At 38.3% G+C, this 18966-nt stretch overlaps 2 protein-coding genes across 5 annotated transcripts in view; one reads left to right on the plus strand and one right to left on the minus strand.

Moving 5' to 3' along the window:
- Nucleotides 1-4731, minus strand: part of mcoln3b (mucolipin TRP cation channel 3b) — a 16287-nt gene extending 11556 nt beyond the window's left edge. The window contains exon 1 of the mRNA XM_043230352.1: nt 4598-4731. The gene's annotated coding sequence lies outside the window, so the exon portion shown is untranslated. The remainder of the gene's footprint in view (nt 1-4597) is intronic.
- Nucleotides 26-17157, plus strand: dnai3 (dynein axonemal intermediate chain 3). Of its 4 annotated transcripts, XM_043230349.1 has the most exons (23): nt 26-128; nt 837-890; nt 978-1022; nt 3194-3378; nt 3578-3682; nt 3859-4014; nt 4096-4295; nt 4388-4504; nt 4605-4795; nt 5334-5458; nt 5840-5929; nt 7531-7611; nt 8545-8652; nt 8785-8858; nt 8963-9116; nt 10775-10859; nt 11656-11780; nt 11862-11925; nt 12457-12587; nt 13394-13598; nt 13671-13762; nt 14300-14422; nt 16963-17157. In XM_043230349.1, exons 2-23 carry the CDS (start codon nt 839-841, stop codon nt 17101-17103), a joined length of 2649 nt encoding a protein of 882 aa, XP_043086284.1. In that variant the 5' UTR covers nt 26-128; nt 837-838; the 3' UTR covers nt 17104-17157. The 4 variants fall into 4 exon arrangements, with proteins under 4 accessions (XP_043086284.1, XP_043086282.1, XP_043086283.1 ...); XM_043230347.1 differs by having other exon boundaries at nt 11656-11925; XM_043230348.1 differs by having other exon boundaries at nt 13394-13762.
- The last annotated feature ends 1809 nt before the right edge of the window (nt 17158-18966 follow it).

Here is an 18966-nt window from a genome sequence, read left to right on the forward strand (position 1 = left end):
GAAGCCCCGCCCCTGAAACCAATAGCAACCGGCTGCGTTGCCGGAAACCGACGTTTGTGTACAATTCACGGATTAAAAAAAAAAAAAGAAATATCTGTAAAACAACGCCATAAAGATCTTAATCAGAGGTAGGATTTGTGAATATCACATCTGAATGATTATGTTACGGCAGAACAGTTTTATATCTCGCTAGCGTGTGTATTTACATATTTGGGGGGTTTTATCTGTATATTACACGCTTGAAAGGACAAATGTTGACGTTGATGTTTTAACAGAAGCCCGTAAACAATAAGAAGTCGTGTAATATTCTCTGAACAGGCTATAACTTACATAGACTACTATGGTAAATGAATAGAGAGATGATTTATTACCATGGTATTACCCTCTGAAACCATCAGTGCAAGCTTTCACACCCATTACCTTCTTTCTGAAAGGTTTGAAGATTTTAAGTCGTGTACAGTAGTGTATAAATAAAGCCTGGGTCGATTTTAAAGATTGTCTAGTCATCTGCAACTTTTCATTTATGTTAACAAATTTAATTACACATTTTAAAAGACCGTGAGCTGTTTGTCATATTACTTCTCAACGCCAGATGTCGCTCGTGTATTGTTTGTGTTGGATTGCACATTTTCTATATTATCTGTCTTTATTCTCCAAAGATATATTTGTTCATCTCATCAAAAAATTGCATAATTAATTACATAATCCAAATTTGCGTTCTTCTCAATTTTTCGTGCACGCTGTAAATTCTCCTCCACATCCACGTGCTGTAGAAAAAGAAAGAGTATGCTAGTAATCTGAATGAAATCTCTCTCTCACTGTCTTTTCGCTGTCAGACATGAGTTCAAAGAGACCCAAGAGCAAAGAGGGCCATAAACCCAAGGGAAAAGGTACAAATATTCCGTCTAAATAATTTAATCCTAAATCATTGCTCAGTATCCAAAGCATCTTCCAGTGTCTAATGCCTTTTTTTGTAGATAAAACAAAGGAGAATTTCCCCAGTGAAGGTGCATCGGTACCTGGTAAGTGTCTCGTATTGCTTTAACAGGGTAATATTTAGTGGCATTTTTTTATATCAGTTATATCAGTCTTTTTTTACCAAAATCAGATTCTCAGATCTGCTTCGAGCACCTCTGGTTTGTTTCCAGCATGAAATCACTCGTTCTTTTCCGTTCATCCGGGAGCTGTGATCAGATTAAAGATACTGAGATACACACGACATGTCTGGAGGCACGTAGCCAGACCTCCTTTCTCTCGTCTTTTGTTCTCAGAGTCCATTTTCCCTACTTGTACAACATGCATACCCTTTAGTAGGCTACGTATCAGGACACTACAGCAGCGCTTGGACTTGTTACCACATCATAAAACTGCATCTTGACACCCTGTTGTATTTTGTTTGTGTTTGCATTCAGATAAAATCATTACCTGACCTCTTCTGGCCAGAACAAGCTACTGCATCATAACTTTTATCAGTGAAATTAGGGCTTGTACGGTCATAAACCCTCATTAAAGTCTAACAGGGCTTGTTCAATATCCAAGACAGCTTCCTTTTCATGTTTTCTAAAGGGCGCGTGTTCGGTTAGTAGTGAAAGCGCAATTATGTAATTATACGGGCTATAAAACCATATGAGTTTCCACTGCTGTGAAGCGCCGGCGGCTTCTCTGGATTAAATGACCTGAATGCTGTCGCTTGTATCAGATGTTACCGGCTACAACATGTTCAGCTGGTTCCTGTTGAGAGAGATTGCGCTGATGAGGTCTGGATTTTCCTCAGGTGCCCAAACCTGTGATGTCTCACACACACAAACTGCACACACACTTTGACATGAGTAGACGTAGTTCTCCCAAAAGTCCATTCATTAGTATTGCATGCTGTATGCCGGGTTTCACGTGCATTGGTAGTCTTTCAGGTTCAGTTACGTCACAGATAGCACTAAAGGGAAGCTGATACCTCTGTTTGTATAACACACTCATTCAAGAGCACATCTGTCAGTAAAACACTGGATAAAATGGCCGAGAGCTTTTGTCGTGTAAGACAAAAAGAGTGAAAACCCTCAATGTAGGATGCTGGAAATGTTCCAGATCGTTTTAGGATACAGTGCTTTACCTTGCAATGTTGTATTTGTAACTTATCCTTTAAAACAAATAAGATAGGGTGACCACATGTGTCATTCTTGCCAGGATTTCTATATTGCTTTGATTCAAAGTACCTCGAGAGCTTTTTGAAAACATAACATGTCAGTGCTAAGATTAAACAAAGAGCAACACTTGGTAACCACTCACCCACAACACATTTTAGCAACTGCACAGAAACCCTGTGGCAACCACCCAAAACACTTTAGTGGCTGTATAGCAACCACCTAAAACAAATTAGTGGGTGTATAGCAACCCCCTGGCAACCACCCAAAACACTTTAGTGGCTAACCCACAACATTTTCACAGTACAGCACAACTGCATAACAACGCCCTGGCAACAACCTACAACACTCTGGTTACTGCACTGCAACCCCCTGGTAACCACAATGCTTTAGCAATTGCACCGCAACCCCCTGACAACCACCTACAACATTCTAGCAACTGCATAGGAACCCCCTGGCAACCAACCAGACCACTTTAGTGGCTGCATAGCAATTCACCTGCAATGACTTACAACATTCTTGCAACTGCATAGCAACAACTAGCAACAACCTACAAAACTTTTACAAGTGTATAACAACCCCCTGGTAACAATCCACAACATGCTTGCAACTGCATAACAACCCCATGTCAACCACCAACTAAAACTCTAGTGACTACATAGCAATCCCCTGGCAACCAAAACACTTTAGCAACTGCACAGCAATCCCCTGACAACCACATACAACATTCGACTGCATAGAACCCCTCTGGCAAAAATACACAGCATTCTAGAAACTGCATAGCAACCCCATGGCAACCACCCACAACACTCTAGTGACTGCATAACGGCCCCTTGGCAACCACAACACTTTAGCAACAGTACATAAACCCCTTGGCAATGACCCACAGCATTCTAGCCACTGCATAGCAACTCACTGGCAGCAATTCACAACACTCTAGCAAATACATAGCTAGAGAAGGAAGATGCACTCTAATAATTGCATAGCAACCCCCCGGCAACCACCTAAACTGTATATTGATCTCAGTCTGATCTCAGTGATTCCACCCTTCACAGATCATCCCGATTACATCTTCCCACTGGTCCTGACCTCTGCCACGCAGGAGCTGTTTGGTTGCCGGGCAGATGAGGATTTAACTGGAGAAAACCCTTACAAGCTGCTGAAAAAAGATGATATCATACAGGACATGAAAAACAGAGCGTCCGTGTCTGACTTCAGTCCCATCAAACAAATAGTGCTGGTAAGATTCAGAAACACATTCTGGAGCCGGTCGCACCAGCTATACGGAAGTTACAACTTAGTTTTGAATGGCTGGTGCAACCTCCCCTTAACCCATTCATGAGCTGAAGATGGATGGAGCTGGTTTAGAGTAGCCTAATGCTTAAAGATCTGCTTCAGAATGTCGAGACCCTGAAAGATATTCTATTTGTTTTCTGCAGGACTACCCTGAAGATGAACTTCTGCTGGTGTTCGACAGAGACTTTATATACGGACAGAGCTTCTATCTGGTGATCACAGTAGAGGCCAAAGAAAACATACTGAAGGTGAAGAAACGGACAGACAAACTGATAGATGGACAGGCAGAAAGATGGATAGATATACAGACACAGACAGACAGACAAACAGATAGATGAATAGAGATGTACAGAAAGAGACTAACTCATAGATGATAGATAGATGAGGCTGAGAGATGTTAACCATTGTTCTGTTGTGTTTGTAGCCTTTAGTTCAGGGTGATGATGAAGAGCAGACCAAGCATGAAGAGGAAGAGGAGGAGGAGATGGTCATGCCAAAAACTCCAGAATCTCACCCATGGATCTCTCTGGGAAGCGAGCAGGAGATCGAGGAAGAGTCGGTCACAGAGTCCAGACCCAGAGTAAGAGAGATGCATCACGGGATATTAATCAAAGCCATTACTGATTTCATTATAACCTGAGCTGTCTGTCTCTCTGTCCAGCTCCGGTTTAAGATCTCTCCTCTGCTGCGGCGCTGTGGTGCTCCAGTGTGTTTCTCGGACCGAAGCGCTCTGGATGGTAAGGAAGGATTCGTGGAGTGCCCTTCATACCAGGATAAGAGCTTCAGCATCAGACAGATGGAGAGACACACGGCCGTCCAGGCCTCCAGCGAAAGCAGAGACTCGTCCACTCAGACACTGTGGTACAAACACCTCTCAAATATCTCTAAAGTTGGTTCTGAAAGTTTTGTTAGCAGACTGAACTTATTTATATCCCATGATGCATGCATTACAGGAAGTACCCAAGGAACATGTGGACCCAGTACGAGTCTCGAGAGTTCAGCCCGGAGGAGAAAGAACATCACCTGCGGTCAGAAAACCTGAAAAACTTCATCACATCTGTACTGATAAGGTAGGCCGAGGAGAAACTCACTTTTTTCGTCAGAAGCAATCACTTTGTTATGACATTAGCACGGTGTTGTGTGTTAATGTATTCTGAACTCACCTCGCAGGTTTGAAATCTCCCTTCAGCAGAATCACATCACGGATGTTTTCCGTGATGATTGGACAGATCTGTGTGAGGAGGACGGCGCTCTGACGGGGAAAACAGAGACGCAGCTGAAGGAATATCAGTCCTTCATGGACCTTCACTGCAGCAAAGAGAAAACCATCAGCCACATCCACTGGCATCCCACCATCAGCGGTCAGAATGAGCTTCACTGTGGGCCAATCAGGATTAATACGTAATTTTAGTAAATAAGTAAGCAATAACAAATAAGTTTAATAATAATTAAATTAACTATAAAAAGTCATAGTATAGTTTTAGTTTTAATATACAAAAATAATTTAAATAAAATATCCATATCTGGGAAAATCCACAGTGCTAAATAAAATAAATATAAGATAAATAAAATAAAACAGTAGTAAAATATCCGTAGTGCAACATTTAAAAATAACTCCAATAGCCATAGCGCAAAAATTAAATAATTTAGACATATTTAAATAAAATAAATAAATAAAATATCTATTTATCTATCTATCTTTCTATATATGAATATAAATATTATTATAAATAATAATGCAGTACACGAAGAGAAAACGAAATGAAATAAATGAAATACTGTAAAATCAAAAACAATAAACACATGAATGATTGTTTGTATGGATTTTGTTCTAATGTAATTTTCACTTCATTTTTCCATTATTCTGTATAATAAATGTGTGTTTTGTGTGTGTGGCAGGTGTGATTGCTGTGTCCATGACAGAAAGACTTTCTCTTGAACAACGGATCGAGAACTCCACTAAACTCCTCTTAAACCCGTCCTACATTCTCTTCTGGAACTTCACCGACCCTATAAACCCACAGGTAATCACCAGCATATATTAAGTATACCAGAGTACCAGTATACTGTACGAGTTCAAAATATTGCTTCCAAAATATTAATATGCAACACTGGTCACATGACCTCATTAAGTTGTCTTCAATGCAGTATGTGGCATTCAATTATGGTGAATACCAAAAAGTTAGATAGAGATATCATTATCAGTGTAAATAAAAGCTTTCTATTGTGCATCACTTTAAATAGAAGCAGAAACACAACACACGTGAATGAAGTTTCAGTATTTCAGCAGTTAGCATGAAGCTGATCTGAGTGTGGAAGGTGTAATCTGATGACGGTATATTCCGCAGATATGAACAGAAGAGCTGTTTTGGCCTAAATCTGTCTGCCCATTGTTTGCGTTGCAGTTGCAGCTGGAATGTCCCGATGATGTTCTGTGCTTCCAGTTCTGTCCGTCCGACCCAAATATCATCGCTGGAGGTTGCATGAATGGCCAGGTGCAGAATTAGATCAGAAGAATGATTGCTTCCGTCTCTGTCTCTTTTTTAAAAGTGTTCATACTTTCAGTTTTTTCATTTTATTTTTAATTGTACCTCTTATGCATCTGTTTTGACTATTTCATTACAGGTAAACAGGGTGCAAAATGTAAACAAATAGATATTACCATGCTACCTCAGTTGAACAATCACAGTACATTAAGATTTAAAAAAATTGTTTTGTATAATGTATAATGTTTTCTGAAATCTGCAAAAAGAGGTATTTTCTAAAATACCTTAAATATGTTGTTATTTGTGTGTAATTCCATAAAATATATCTAAATGAAGCCAGGTTCAAAATGTTTATTTGATTTTGTTGACATATTAGAGTTAAATGTTTTAAAGTTCAATTTCCTTTTTATCACTACATAAACCAAAAAATAATGTCAGTGTCAACAGAAAGCAAAAAAATGTTATATAAATCAATGTGATTGATATATGAAAAGCTTCAGAATATACATATAGAAAAAATGTATTTGGTATATATAAGTGCTGCTAAAGTGAAGGAGATAAGATTTAAAGATATGTATTTTAGTGTACATTTACAGACGAAATGGATTAAGTGAAATAAAAACTGACACATAAAAAAAACCTTTCAGTAAAAACCTTCAAAATATAAAGAGGAACAAAACTGTAAAGTTTGCTGTTTGTAAGTGCTGCTCAAATGGGAAAAAAACTCTTTAAAGGAATGCATTTCTATTAAAATGTACAGCCGCAAATGGATAATGTGCAATAAAAACTCAGGTGAATGATATATGAAAAAAACCTTCAGTAAAAACCTTCAAAATATAGAGAGGAACAAAACTGTAAAGTTTGCTGTTTGTCAGTGCTGCTCAAGTGGGAATAAAAACTTTAAAGGAATGTATTTCAATTAAAATGTACAGCCGCAAATGGATAATGTGCAATAAAAACTCAGGTGAATATTATATGAAAAAAACCTTCAGTAAAAACCTTCAGAATATAGAGAGGAGTAAAACTGTAAAGCTTGGTGTGTATAAGTGCTGCCGAAGTGAAGAAAAAACCTTTAAAGGTATATATTATAATTGATATCTACAGATGCAAATAGATAAACTGGAATGAAATGAAAATTTTAAATGTATTTTATGGAGCTTTTCTTTCAACTAATCAGACAACGTGTTATGGAAGCAAAACAGACCAAAACCTCAAAATTGACCAGTGCATAAAAACAAACAAACAAACCAATAGTCTTGCTAATAGTGTTTGATGATACATCGGGCAACTTTTTGAACAATGCTGCTTGGGCACTTTTCATTTGAGAATGGTTAAAAAATCTGTCTGGATCATTTAGATCAGTCTTGGACCCCATGTCTCACCTAGTTGACCGTTTACGACAACATTTCCCAACGCTGTCCAGCAACATTGTATAAAAAGTTGCGCAGTGTATCATTACGATGCTTTACTTTATTTAATTCTTTATTTCTATAAAGGCCTACAACAAAGCAAACACATCATGTTCTGGTTATATTACATTTAATTTTTCAAGTATCAGTGTGCATCATCTGACATTATAACATATTCATGAGCTTGTTTTGTGTTTACAGGTAGTATTATGGGATATCTCAGCTCATGTAGAGAGACTGCAGGACACACGCAGTGGCGGCAAAAACATTTCAAACAAACTAGTGAGTTATGCACACACACACACACACACACACACACACACACACAGTTGTGTGTTTAAACGACTTCTGTTGACCTATTTAGAGGTCATTTAATAAAGTGACGCTTAACCGATACCTTATACAAACACACTTACACAACCACAGAAAATTAAAGCTGCTGTTATTAAGACCATGTGTGTGTTTACAAGTGTTTACTTTGTGTGCAGTGCCATGTTGTGTCCATATGTGAGCTAAATGTGACAAACCCTGGCTTTCATGACATCCTCGAATGTGAAATGGATAGAAATGAAGATTGTGTTAGCTTCTGAATCATTATCGTGAGCTTTATGTGTAAAGAATCCTGGGTTACGGTATTTTCTCATTCAGATAACACTGTAAAATATTGCAAACTGTAAAACTGGAAAAAATGTTCCTTTGCTCTTTCATATTTCTAATGGGATATTTCATGCCGTTTTTGTTAAATATACAGTTTTGGAAGTGAAAAAGATGTGAACTTTTTTTAAGACGGTATATTAAATATTTGGTATATCAGCGCATTTCAGTTAATGAAATATGTTTTTACTGTAAATTTAAGTTCTGTAAATTTAAATCTGTAAAATGTACAGATTAGTAAAGTTCTGGCAACTACAGCTGCCAGCTTCTTACTGTAAAACACACACACACACACACACACACACACGCACACACACACACACACACACACACACACACACACACACACACACACACACACACACACACACACACACACACACACACACACACGCACCTTTTTATATTAACAAGCTAAATTATTTGGTAAATTATTTAACAATTACCATATTTCAGTTCATGAAATATTTACTGTAAATTTAAACGCAAAATGAAGCTGTACTAATTAAAGTTGCCAACTGTTACTCTAATTTTGACTAATTATTATTCGTATTATTCCAGGACAAAAAAGATGTGACTCCAGTGGTCCGATACTGTGCTGTATCTGGGATAGAGAACGGACACAAAGCCCCAATCACAGACATCCAGTGGCTGCCAGAAAGCTTTGAGGTGCGCAAGAAGTTAACCGTCCTTTATTCAAATCAAAGAACATAACAACTATCGTGCCTTTAAGAGTTTAACATTTAATGGAACCGCCCATGCACACCCTGAAATATTAAATGTGATACATTTTTCTCTCAGTTGTCCAAATTAGGGATCCCAGTGGAAAATCCGAGTCGTATCTCCGTTCAGCTGGTGACGTGTGCTCCTGACTGGTGCTGATATCTAAACTATATTCACACGTTCATGCTGATGTTCTCGTCAAACTCTCTCCTCACTGTGTGTGTGTGTGTGTGTGTGTGTGTGTGTATGTGTTTAGCTGTGTGTTATTCTGGGACCTTCGGCCGCCTCGCGTCGTGTCTCAGTCCCTCACGGACGTGAAACAGAAATCGGAGGAAAAGCCTCTGGAAAACCCTCATGGTGTTCCCAATACGTTCAAACACCTCAACCTGACCTGGAAACCCTTTATCCGTGTACGTGATGCATACAAACATGGTTTTAAGACATATAAATCTCTAGGGCTTTTCACACTGTGCTAAACCCGGGTTAGTGTAGATCTCAACCATGCATTTCAAACCTGGGTAATAGCGTTTCACAAACTTACACAGCGGCAAACTTGTACAACATGAAAGAAATGTTACGCCCCGGTTGCTTAGCAACCGTCAACATTGAAATTCTAATAATGAGTCAGAATCGATCTATCGGTAAGCCCCTCCCCTCGAACGCAGATGAGCCAATAGCAGTCGAGTATCAATCGCACAGAGAGCGTGGAACTCGGACATCTCAATCAATCAATCAATCATTTTTATTTATATAGCGCTTTTAACAACACGGGTTGCATCAAAGCACTAGGTTTGTAGGTTCTAACATCTGTAGGTTTCAGCGCTATAGAGAAACACAGAAAGACCTGAAGCTTGCATCGCTTTTATGGGGTTTAAGCTTCAAAAAAGGAAAAACCCCGGTGCTTGTAACACTGATTCCAGGTATCCTGAGAGGATGGGCAATATAATTAATTTTATTAAATTTCCTGAATCCAAACAAAACAGAACATTCAATGTCCCTCAGCATTCAACCTCACTCCAAATAACAGTTTTCTACAGTAAAAAAAATAAAATAAAACAGCAGGATACTGTATTTTGTAATTACAGTAGTAGACTGTAAATGCTGTTTACAGTAGTAGTCCTGTAAAAACACAAAGTGGCTGGCAACCCAGCTGCCAGTATTTTGCTGTAAATTTACAACAAAATGTTTTACAGTGTAACACACAAACGTTCATTTTCTGGTTGTCGTGCACATTAGGTTACAATTAGGTTTAAACCACAGACATTAATTAAATGGCGGATTGTTTTAGCGTCTTGATCAATGAAGGTCAAAAACACAAAGGAGGGTCTACACGATCACTTCATGTTAAATAGATTAAATGCACATTAATTTAATCATACCCTGTGATACATAAACAGTGGTGATCCTAAATGTTGTTATACGTGATCGTGGTGAGCGCTTGCACGGTGATCCGGTGACCAGTTATCCACCGTATTTACTTATAAATATTTTATAAATAACTCCATGGAGTATTTAATTCCCGTTTAGCAGACTTCTGTGTCCAAAAGTGTGCGAAAACATCGTCAGACAAGGTTTTCACACTGCGGCTGTCATTCAGAAACTTTTTGTTTGTTCAAGGTAGCAACAGTAACTAAGGCGGGGGCTTACCGATGAGTCAAGAAGATGTAAACCTTGAATTCTAAGGGGGAAAAAACTCACAATCGCGAGAAAAGTCAGAAGACTTAGAATTCTGAGAAAGAAATGTTAAGATGTAAACGTAGAAATTTGTGAGATGTTTACGAAACGTGAAATTCTGGTGAAGAAAAAAAAAGTAAAAATAGAATTCCGAAATTTCACGATGTAGACGCAGAATTAGGAAAAACACAGAATTCTAAGAATGCAGCATTACGAGATAAAATCACAATTGCGTAGAAAAAAAGTCGCAGTTACCTTTTTAATAGTTCTCTGGGAATCAAGCTTCTGCCGCGTCTGTCCAATCAGGGACACAGAAAACACACACACAAGAACGTTTACAATGAGTAATAGTTATGTTTATGTAAATTCAGCGATTGGATTCCATTCCCCGCAGGTCTCCTTACCAAAGATTGGCTCCAGCGGTGAATACAGTCCTCTGAAGCTCAGCTTGAGGGACAATACAGTGGACTATCCTACAGGTGTGTGTGAGCGCTATCAAACACACGGCTAGCTGCGGCCGAGCGCTGATCGGGAAAATAACATTCACTTTCCCACCACAGAGACCAGGAAGAGCCTACGCTTCATCTCAGATAAAAACCAAGCTAAACATATAAAAAGAAAAGGTTTACCTCAGAAACCATGAGGTCCGGCTGAGGAAGAGTTTTGACATCTACAGCCTCCAGAATGAGTTTTCTGACGAAGCTGGAGGATTTGAGAGAGAATATTTATTTAGCAAATTTATTAATAGTAATAATAATACAAATTTATTTACTTGTCATTCAAAATTAATAGGCTTTATATATATATATATATATATATATATATATATATATATATATATATATATATATATATATAAGCTCATTAGTCATTCTCTGCTCTATTCTCTATATTATTCATTATACATATAACAAAAAAGCAAAAACAAAGTCTCTAATTCTAGCTTGCTCTATGCATTTTCTATTCTATTTTCTATTCTATTCGTGCTCTAGCATCACAAGTGGCTTTGGATAAAAGCATCTGCTAAATGACTAAATAAAAAATACACTTTTAACAATCAAATTAGTTAAAATAACCAAAATTCTACACAATTAAATATATAATAAATAAAACAAAACAAAATAGTTCGCCTTTATGTGGTAAGCGTACAAATGTTTTGTTAAATCACAAAGCATTAACTTGAAATCTCAAGGGTCCTCACAGAGAGATACAGCTGCATTAGAAGCCGCTGTCCAGCGTGTGTTGAGTTCCTCCTCGTATCCGTCTCCTCTTTAGGAGATAAACCTCCGCAGAACGTGGACCGCCAGGAAGCCTGTGGGTTCTCACAGCTCCGGGTGCCGTCGGCCAAACAGCAGAAACCTCTGGAGAACATCAGCACCAAGCTGTTCGTGGGGACCGAGGTGAAAACACACGGCAGCTCAATGTCGTTGCTTTTCATGTTTAGTCAATTAATGCGTGTATTTTTGCTGCGCTCGTGTAAGGATGGTGAACTCGTTTACACCGACTGGAAAATGGAGAAGGACAATGACTCCGGGCGTCTGCTGAGTAAGACAAAACATTTTTACACTCATACACAGATTTCAATTCAAAGATCATGGTTATTGTGCTCTTGATCAAGAACCTGAACCTCCGGCTGCTCCCGGGGGTCCCGACCCCTGGAAAATGATGAATAAATTGAATTGTGTTTTCGTTTTAAAATATATATATATATATATATATATATATATATATATATATATATATATATATATATATATATATATAAATTTGAATTTAGATTAATACCATGAAAATCAGCACTATTTTCATCAATGCGTCTCATTACTGGAATATAATATTAAACAAGATTTCAATCGACTCGCTTTTATACACTTCTAAAACTAACCTTGTCGCAAAGCATTCTGGGATTGCCTTCTTTGTAGGCTTCCAGCGGGACCATTCACCCCCCAAAAAAATCTCATTCTGTCATCATTTAATCACGTCCTTTCAAACCTGTTTTTGTCTTCTGTGGAACACGAAGACGTTTTATCAGTGACCCCGCTTTGGATCAACGGTGTCGTGTGTGTTTTCTGTCAGGCGCTAAACCCATGCATCGGTTCCCGCTCTACGACACTCTGGTGAACACGGTCAGCCGCTCTCCGTTCTTCAGAGACATCATCCTGACGGTCAGCAGCTTCAGCTTCGCTCTCTGGAAGGAAGGGGTCACGGTGAGGTCACTTTACTCACCCAACCCTTTAGTATATCACCTGTGTTTTACTGTACATTTATATGAATAATATGAATCCATATTGACTGTTTTGCATGTAAATGTAATTTAAAAATATATATATGTTTTTTCTTTTTGATTTAAAAAAAAAAAAAATATATATATATATATATATATATATATATATATATATATATATATATAAAAATATAAATTTGTAAATGGAAGTAAATCAAATAAAAATAAAATAAAACAACAAGTAATATTTTCAAATAAATGTATAAATTAAAGAAACACTTATCGTAATAAATTTTAAAAAAGATATGAAGAAAATACACATTTGAAATGAAACAAGTTTTTAAAAATGCAAGCAAATCCAAATTAAAGCATGTGAAATTATTATTTTTTAAATAAAAATACTAAATTAAAACTAAATAAAATAAATCAATGCGTTGAAATTAAAATCAAAGTTTAAATATTCACTAAAAATTAAATATTTCATTTAAAATAAATCAAATCTTTTTTTATTTTTAAATGAGATTTTTATTAATACAACTCATTATTGAAATATAATATTAAACAACTACTTATAAACGTACAAACTAAAAACAATCAAATTAAATCGACATGAAACGAGGGAAAATGTTTAATATTTTTAAAATAAAAACAATCAAAATTAAAACGTAAAGATAAAAAAGTCACGTTTGCATGATATGAAATTCTACTTTTAATAACCGTCTGCTTTAAGCAAATAGAGCCACTTTATTTTTCCTGAGCGTTTAACGCGTGTTGTTCACCTGGTCTCAGAGCGGCCCGCTCCTCATGTCGGCCTGCTCCAAGGCGCTCCGTACGGCGGGTCACTGGTCTCTGTCCCGGCCGGCGGTCTTCTTCATCGGGAGGGAGGACGGAAGCGTGGAGGTGTGGGATCTTCTCCAGGACAGTCACGAGCCGTCTCAGATCCAGAGCGTCAGCAGCTCGCCCATCACCGGCATCAGGACCGGCGGCCTCTCGGGTCAGACTCGCTCCGTCCGCTGGGCCGAAGCGCTGCGCTCCCGTACTGACCGCCCCGTCTCTCTCTCCGCAGCCAAGCAGCACCTCCTGGCCGTTTCGGACCGCCTCGGGACCCTGCACGTCCTACAGATCCCCTGGAGCCTGCGCAGGTCCTCCGGCAGCGAGGTGCCGGCAAACTCTTTCCGTTGATGTCTGCTACAAAATAGAAATATAAAGAAAATCGCCTTTAAAGTTGTTCAGATTAAGTCCTTAGCGATGCATATTACTAATCTAAAATCTAAAGCTTCATATATTTATGGTAGGGCATGCACAAAATATATTTATATCTTTATATAGTAACGATTGATCATTTTTACCAATACAATGTATTATTATCTATTGCTACAAATATAGCTGAAGACTTAAGTAATGATTATATATTCATAAATAGAGGTTTTCACAGCTTTGATTTGCTTAACATTGTCTACACACATATTTACCATTTCTGCACTCACCAATGGAAGTGAATGGGTGCCGTCAGAATAAGAGCTTCACAATGCATCAAATTGTTATGGATTACAGACAGACAGATCTTAACGCTGGATTAGTTTCATCTTTTGTCTTCTCCGGATGTGGATTATTGTGATGTTCTGACGGCACCCATTCACATCCTTTGCTGAGAAAGCGTGTTAGATGCGTGACAGCGCTGTGCGTTTCCTACAGAGACAGATCGTGAAGAAGTACTTGGAGAAGGAAGAGGAAAGGCTGGAGTATTTCGAGAAACGTCAGCTCAAACATGAGAGGGAGAAGAAAGAGATGGAAGCCGAACAACAGAGGAAGAAAACGGTGAGAGAGGAATGACTCAACATTTACCACTAAAACCAAAACCATACAAAATGATAAGAAAACATAAAATAACTATTTAAAAACATGCCCAGTGTATAAGTGTGTGTGTGTGTGTGTGTGAGAGTCTGTGTATAAGTGTGTGAGAGTGTGAGAGTTTGTGTGTGTGTGTGTGTGTGTGTGTGTGTGTGTGTGTGTGTGTGTGTGTGTGTGTGTGTGAGTGTGTGTGAGTATATAAGTATGTCTGTGAGTGTGTGTGTGTGTGTGTGTGTGTGTGTGTGTGTGTGAGAGAGAGAGTGAGAGTTTGTGTATAAGTGTGTGTATGAATGTGTACGTGTGTGTGTGTGTGTGTGTGTGTGTGTGTGTGAGAATGTATATCTATAAGTGTGTGTGTGAGTGTGAGACTTTGTGTATAAGTGTGTGTGTGTGTGTGTGTGTGTGTGTGTGTGTGTGAAAGAGTCTGTGTATAAGTGTGTGTGAGTAAGTGTGTGTGAGTGTGTAAGTGTATAAGTGTGTGTGTGAGAGTGTGTGAGAGAGAGTGTATAAGTGTGTGTGTGTGTGTGTGTGAGAGAGAGTGTATAAGTGTGTGTGCGTGAGTGAGTATATAAGTATGTGTGTCTGTGAGTGTGAGTGGGTGTATAAGTGTGTGTGTGTGTGAGAGAGAGAGTTTGTGTATAAGTGTGTGTGTGTGTGTGTGTATAAGTGTATAAGTGTGTGTGTGTGTGTGTGTTTAAGCTGATGGCAAACACAGATGTAGCTCTCTTCAGCAGCTGTAGTTGAGCTGGAATGTGTGTTTGAGTGAGTCCAGATCCGCTCAGACTTGCTGAATATATATTTACTAAATATGAAAGTATGCTGCCGTCTGTCTCTCTGAGGGTCAGAAACACACTGGTTAGTGTTTCACACAGCGCCCGAGGACACGTGATGCCGGAGGCTTTCTGGACGGGTTTCAAGACAAACACCTGATGTTTCTGCGGGCTGAAGCTCCACTGTTTCAGAGCAGTCAAAAGAAAACACCTGAAAGGAACATTTGTGTGCATCTGTAAATGTCAATGACATTTCTTCAAAGGTGTTTTCAGCAGCACTTACATAAACCAGTTTTATTCCTCTCTGTATTCAGAAGGATTTCTCTGAGGGGTTTGATCATATATCATTCACGCTGATGAAAATTGGTGAAAAGAAATTGTTTTGACAGTATTTTTTGGATTTATAAAAAGAACCTTTAATATGACAACAAAATCAAGGGGAAAAAAATTTAATTCATGCAAATAATATGTATAATCTGGATATTTAAACTTAGTTAAATTTTAACTTAATGTTAATTTCAACATTTATTAATGCATAATTAAATATCACAAATTGTGTTTGTTTACATTAGTTAATACACTGTGACTTTAATTAACTAAATTAGTTTTACCAACATATTTATATTTATTTATTTTATATTTTATTTTTTTCTAGTGCTGTCAAACTATTAATCATAATTAATTACATATATAAATACAAACGTATGTATACATTCAATAAAAATGTTTATATATATATATATATATATATATATATGTGTGTGTGTGTGTGTGTGTGTGTGTGTGTGTGTGTGTGTGTGTGTGTGTGTAAACAAAACATTTTTATTTTGGGTGCCATTAATCATGATTAATTTTTCATAAAACAAGACCTAACCCTAACCTAACCTAATCTAACCCAACCCTAACCCAACCCCTTACCTAACCTAACCCAACCCTAACCCAACCCTAACCCAACCTCTTACCTAACCTAACCCTAACCCAATCCAACCCTAACCCAACCCCTTACCTAACCTAACCCTAACCCAATCCAACCCTAACCTAACCCTAACCCAACCCCTTACCTAACCTAACCTAACCTAACCCTAACCCAATCCAACCCTAACCCAACCCCTTACCTAACCTAACCTAACCCAATCCAACCCTAACCCAACCCCTTACCTAACCTAACCCTAACCCAACCCAACCCAACCCAACTCACCCCTTACCTAACCTAACCTAACCTAACCTAACCCTAACCCTAACCCAACCCTAAGCCTAACCCCAACCCTAACCCCTAACTTCTAACCCTAACCCAACCCAACCCAACCAACAACCCAACCCAACCCTAACCTAACCTAACCTAACCTAACCCTAACCCAATCCAACCCTAACCCAACCCTAACCCAACCCCTTACCTAACCTAATCTAACCTAACCTAACCTAACCCTAACCCTAACCCTAACCCTAACCCTAACCCAACCCTAACCCTAACCCTAACCCTAACCTAACCTAACCCAACGCTAACCCAATCCAACCCTAACCCAACCCCTTACCTAACCTAACCTAACCTAACCCAACCCTAACCCAAAGGGGTTTTTTCTCGAAAAAACATGATTTAAGAATTTTCACAAATTTGTTGTGGTAAGCAAGACAAAAAAACTTTTTTGGGGGATTTGAACTCAATGAAATTTTGGTTCACATCAGAACTGTGTCTGAAAAAGGGTTTGCGTTTGAGCACTGGTGTGTTTTGTTCATCAGGAGCCGGTGATGCCCCTGAAACAGGAAGAGGAACTAGAAGCAGAAGCACTGAAGGAATACGGACGGTTTCTGTCTCTGGAGAAGGACATCCTGAAGAACATGGGCCTCCTGAACGAATCAGACGACAGATCGGACCTGTAACGCATTAGAAACGTCAAACATTACAAGCCTATAAAACATTAAAAGCTGTTTTTTTTAAAGCAGGGCAGACAGAGTGTGTTGTTCTGACCTTGAAGATTGATTCTTCCTCCGGTTGCAGGTCTCAGAGTCGTAATCAAACACGCTCTTCAGCTCCGACAGCTAATCTATAGCAGCTTATCTGCTTTCATAGGGACACATTCACACACTAATGCACAATATCACAATATATTGATCAAGTTCAGCCCGACTCGGTATCGATTCATTACATACTAAACCTCTGGGACAAGAATTCACGCACAAAGCAGGTTCGGCCCAAGACTTTTAGGTCTGCTAAAAAATACATAAAACACATTTCTAAATAGAGACAGTACAGTTATACAGTCATTGGTAATTTAGAAATACCTTCAAATTCACATTTCTGAGTAAAAAAGGGTCAATTATGAAATATAAACATGAAATTGCAAGACAGAAATACTTTAGTATTTAAAGAAATATCTAAATTCTGACGAAATAATTACTGGAAATAGAAGCAATAATTTTTTGGATATCTTGTTGTTCTGCTTTTTAGCAATTCAGAGAAAAAAAAAAAATAATATATATATATATATATATATATATATATATATATATATATATATATATATATAATGTCAAAATTCTGACTTTTTTCTGACTTTATAACTTTTTATAACTCGCAATTCTGAATTTAAATTTTGTAATCCTAGAAATTGTGAGTCAGAACTGCAAGAAAGTTGCTCGAATTGTGAGATAAAAGTTCAAAAAATTCACAATTCCGACGCTCACCATTTTGCGTTTGATTTATTTTTTCCTCGCAGTTCCGCGTTTCGCTCTCGCTACTCTGAGGAAAAAAATGTCAATCGTATTGAGATAACGGAACAAAAACATCTAAATTGCGAGCCGTCTTTTTGTCCTGTGGCGGTAAATGTCTCAAAACATAGCACTGCTATTAAACCGCAAGGAAATCATTTATAGTTCATTTGGCTGAAGATGAAGGGGAAATTGACCTTCATAAAGTAAATGTTTATGTCATATTCTGCTCTTATTGCCAGTTGCCTTCATATATTCATGATGACTAACGCATGAAGCTGCACGTCTTCATGAACCAAACAATCTCATCTTCTGTTCTGTCTCTCGAACTCGAGTTATCCAGCTGCATTACACGTCTATCTCAGCGCCTTCTTTCCTTAATCTGTTCCTGTTGGGCAAACAAAGGCGGTTTTGACTAAATCTGGCCGCGTTTCAGCAATGATAAAGTTTTTTCCCTTTAAGCTCCGTCTGATGCTCTGACAGAGCCGCAGATTTTTAGGTTTAAATGCTCAGAGTACAACGGCAGCATCTGCACGATCACCTCTGTGAAGCGCCGGCCAATCAAAGGTCATCTCTTACCGGCAGCCAATCAGAAAGGCTCCGCTCGACATCAAAGGGTCTTTGGGACGGGACCGGGCCAATCACGCGTCTGAACCGCGGCCAAACGTTGACAGATGCTCTGGATGTTTATCGCAGAGAGCAGGTGTCGCTGAAGACGCACATCTGCGCTGCTGGAGAAATCAGCCACAAAATGACATTTACCCAGCAAACCTCCCGTGACTCCTCGAGGGTTTCAGAAGAGATGGAAGTTGGAATTGCGAAGATTTATTGGAGATATATTGGAAAATGTAAAGTTGAAAAAACAAGTCAGAGTTGCGAGGAAAACCCAGTTGAGATAAAATTCTGTATTTTGGCGGAGTGAGATTTTAAGTCGCAATAAAGTATTTTTATTAAGAAATAGAAAAAGAAAGACATTTGAATTATGCATTTATATCTTATAGCTTTTCCATCTCAAAAAAACGCAAGAAAATGTAA

Source organism: Puntigrus tetrazona, unplaced genomic scaffold (assembly GCF_018831695.1).
Source record: "Puntigrus tetrazona isolate hp1 unplaced genomic scaffold, ASM1883169v1 S000000148, whole genome shotgun sequence".
In the NCBI taxonomy this organism is placed as follows: domain Eukaryota; kingdom Metazoa; phylum Chordata; class Actinopteri; order Cypriniformes; family Cyprinidae; genus Puntigrus; species Puntigrus tetrazona.

Coding starts and splice junctions, on each gene's coding strand:
- dnai3 (XM_043230345.1), top strand. CDS start 839: ATGAGTTCAAAGAGACCCAAGAGCAAAGAGGGCCATAAACCCAAGGGA. Junction 4,296..4,387: donor TCGTCCACTCAGACACTGTG/GTACAAACACCT, acceptor CATGCATTACAG/GAAGTACCCAAGGAACATGT. Junction 14,423..16,962: donor AACAACAGAGGAAGAAAACG/GTGAGAGAGGAA, acceptor TTTGTTCATCAG/GAGCCGGTGATGCCCCTGAA.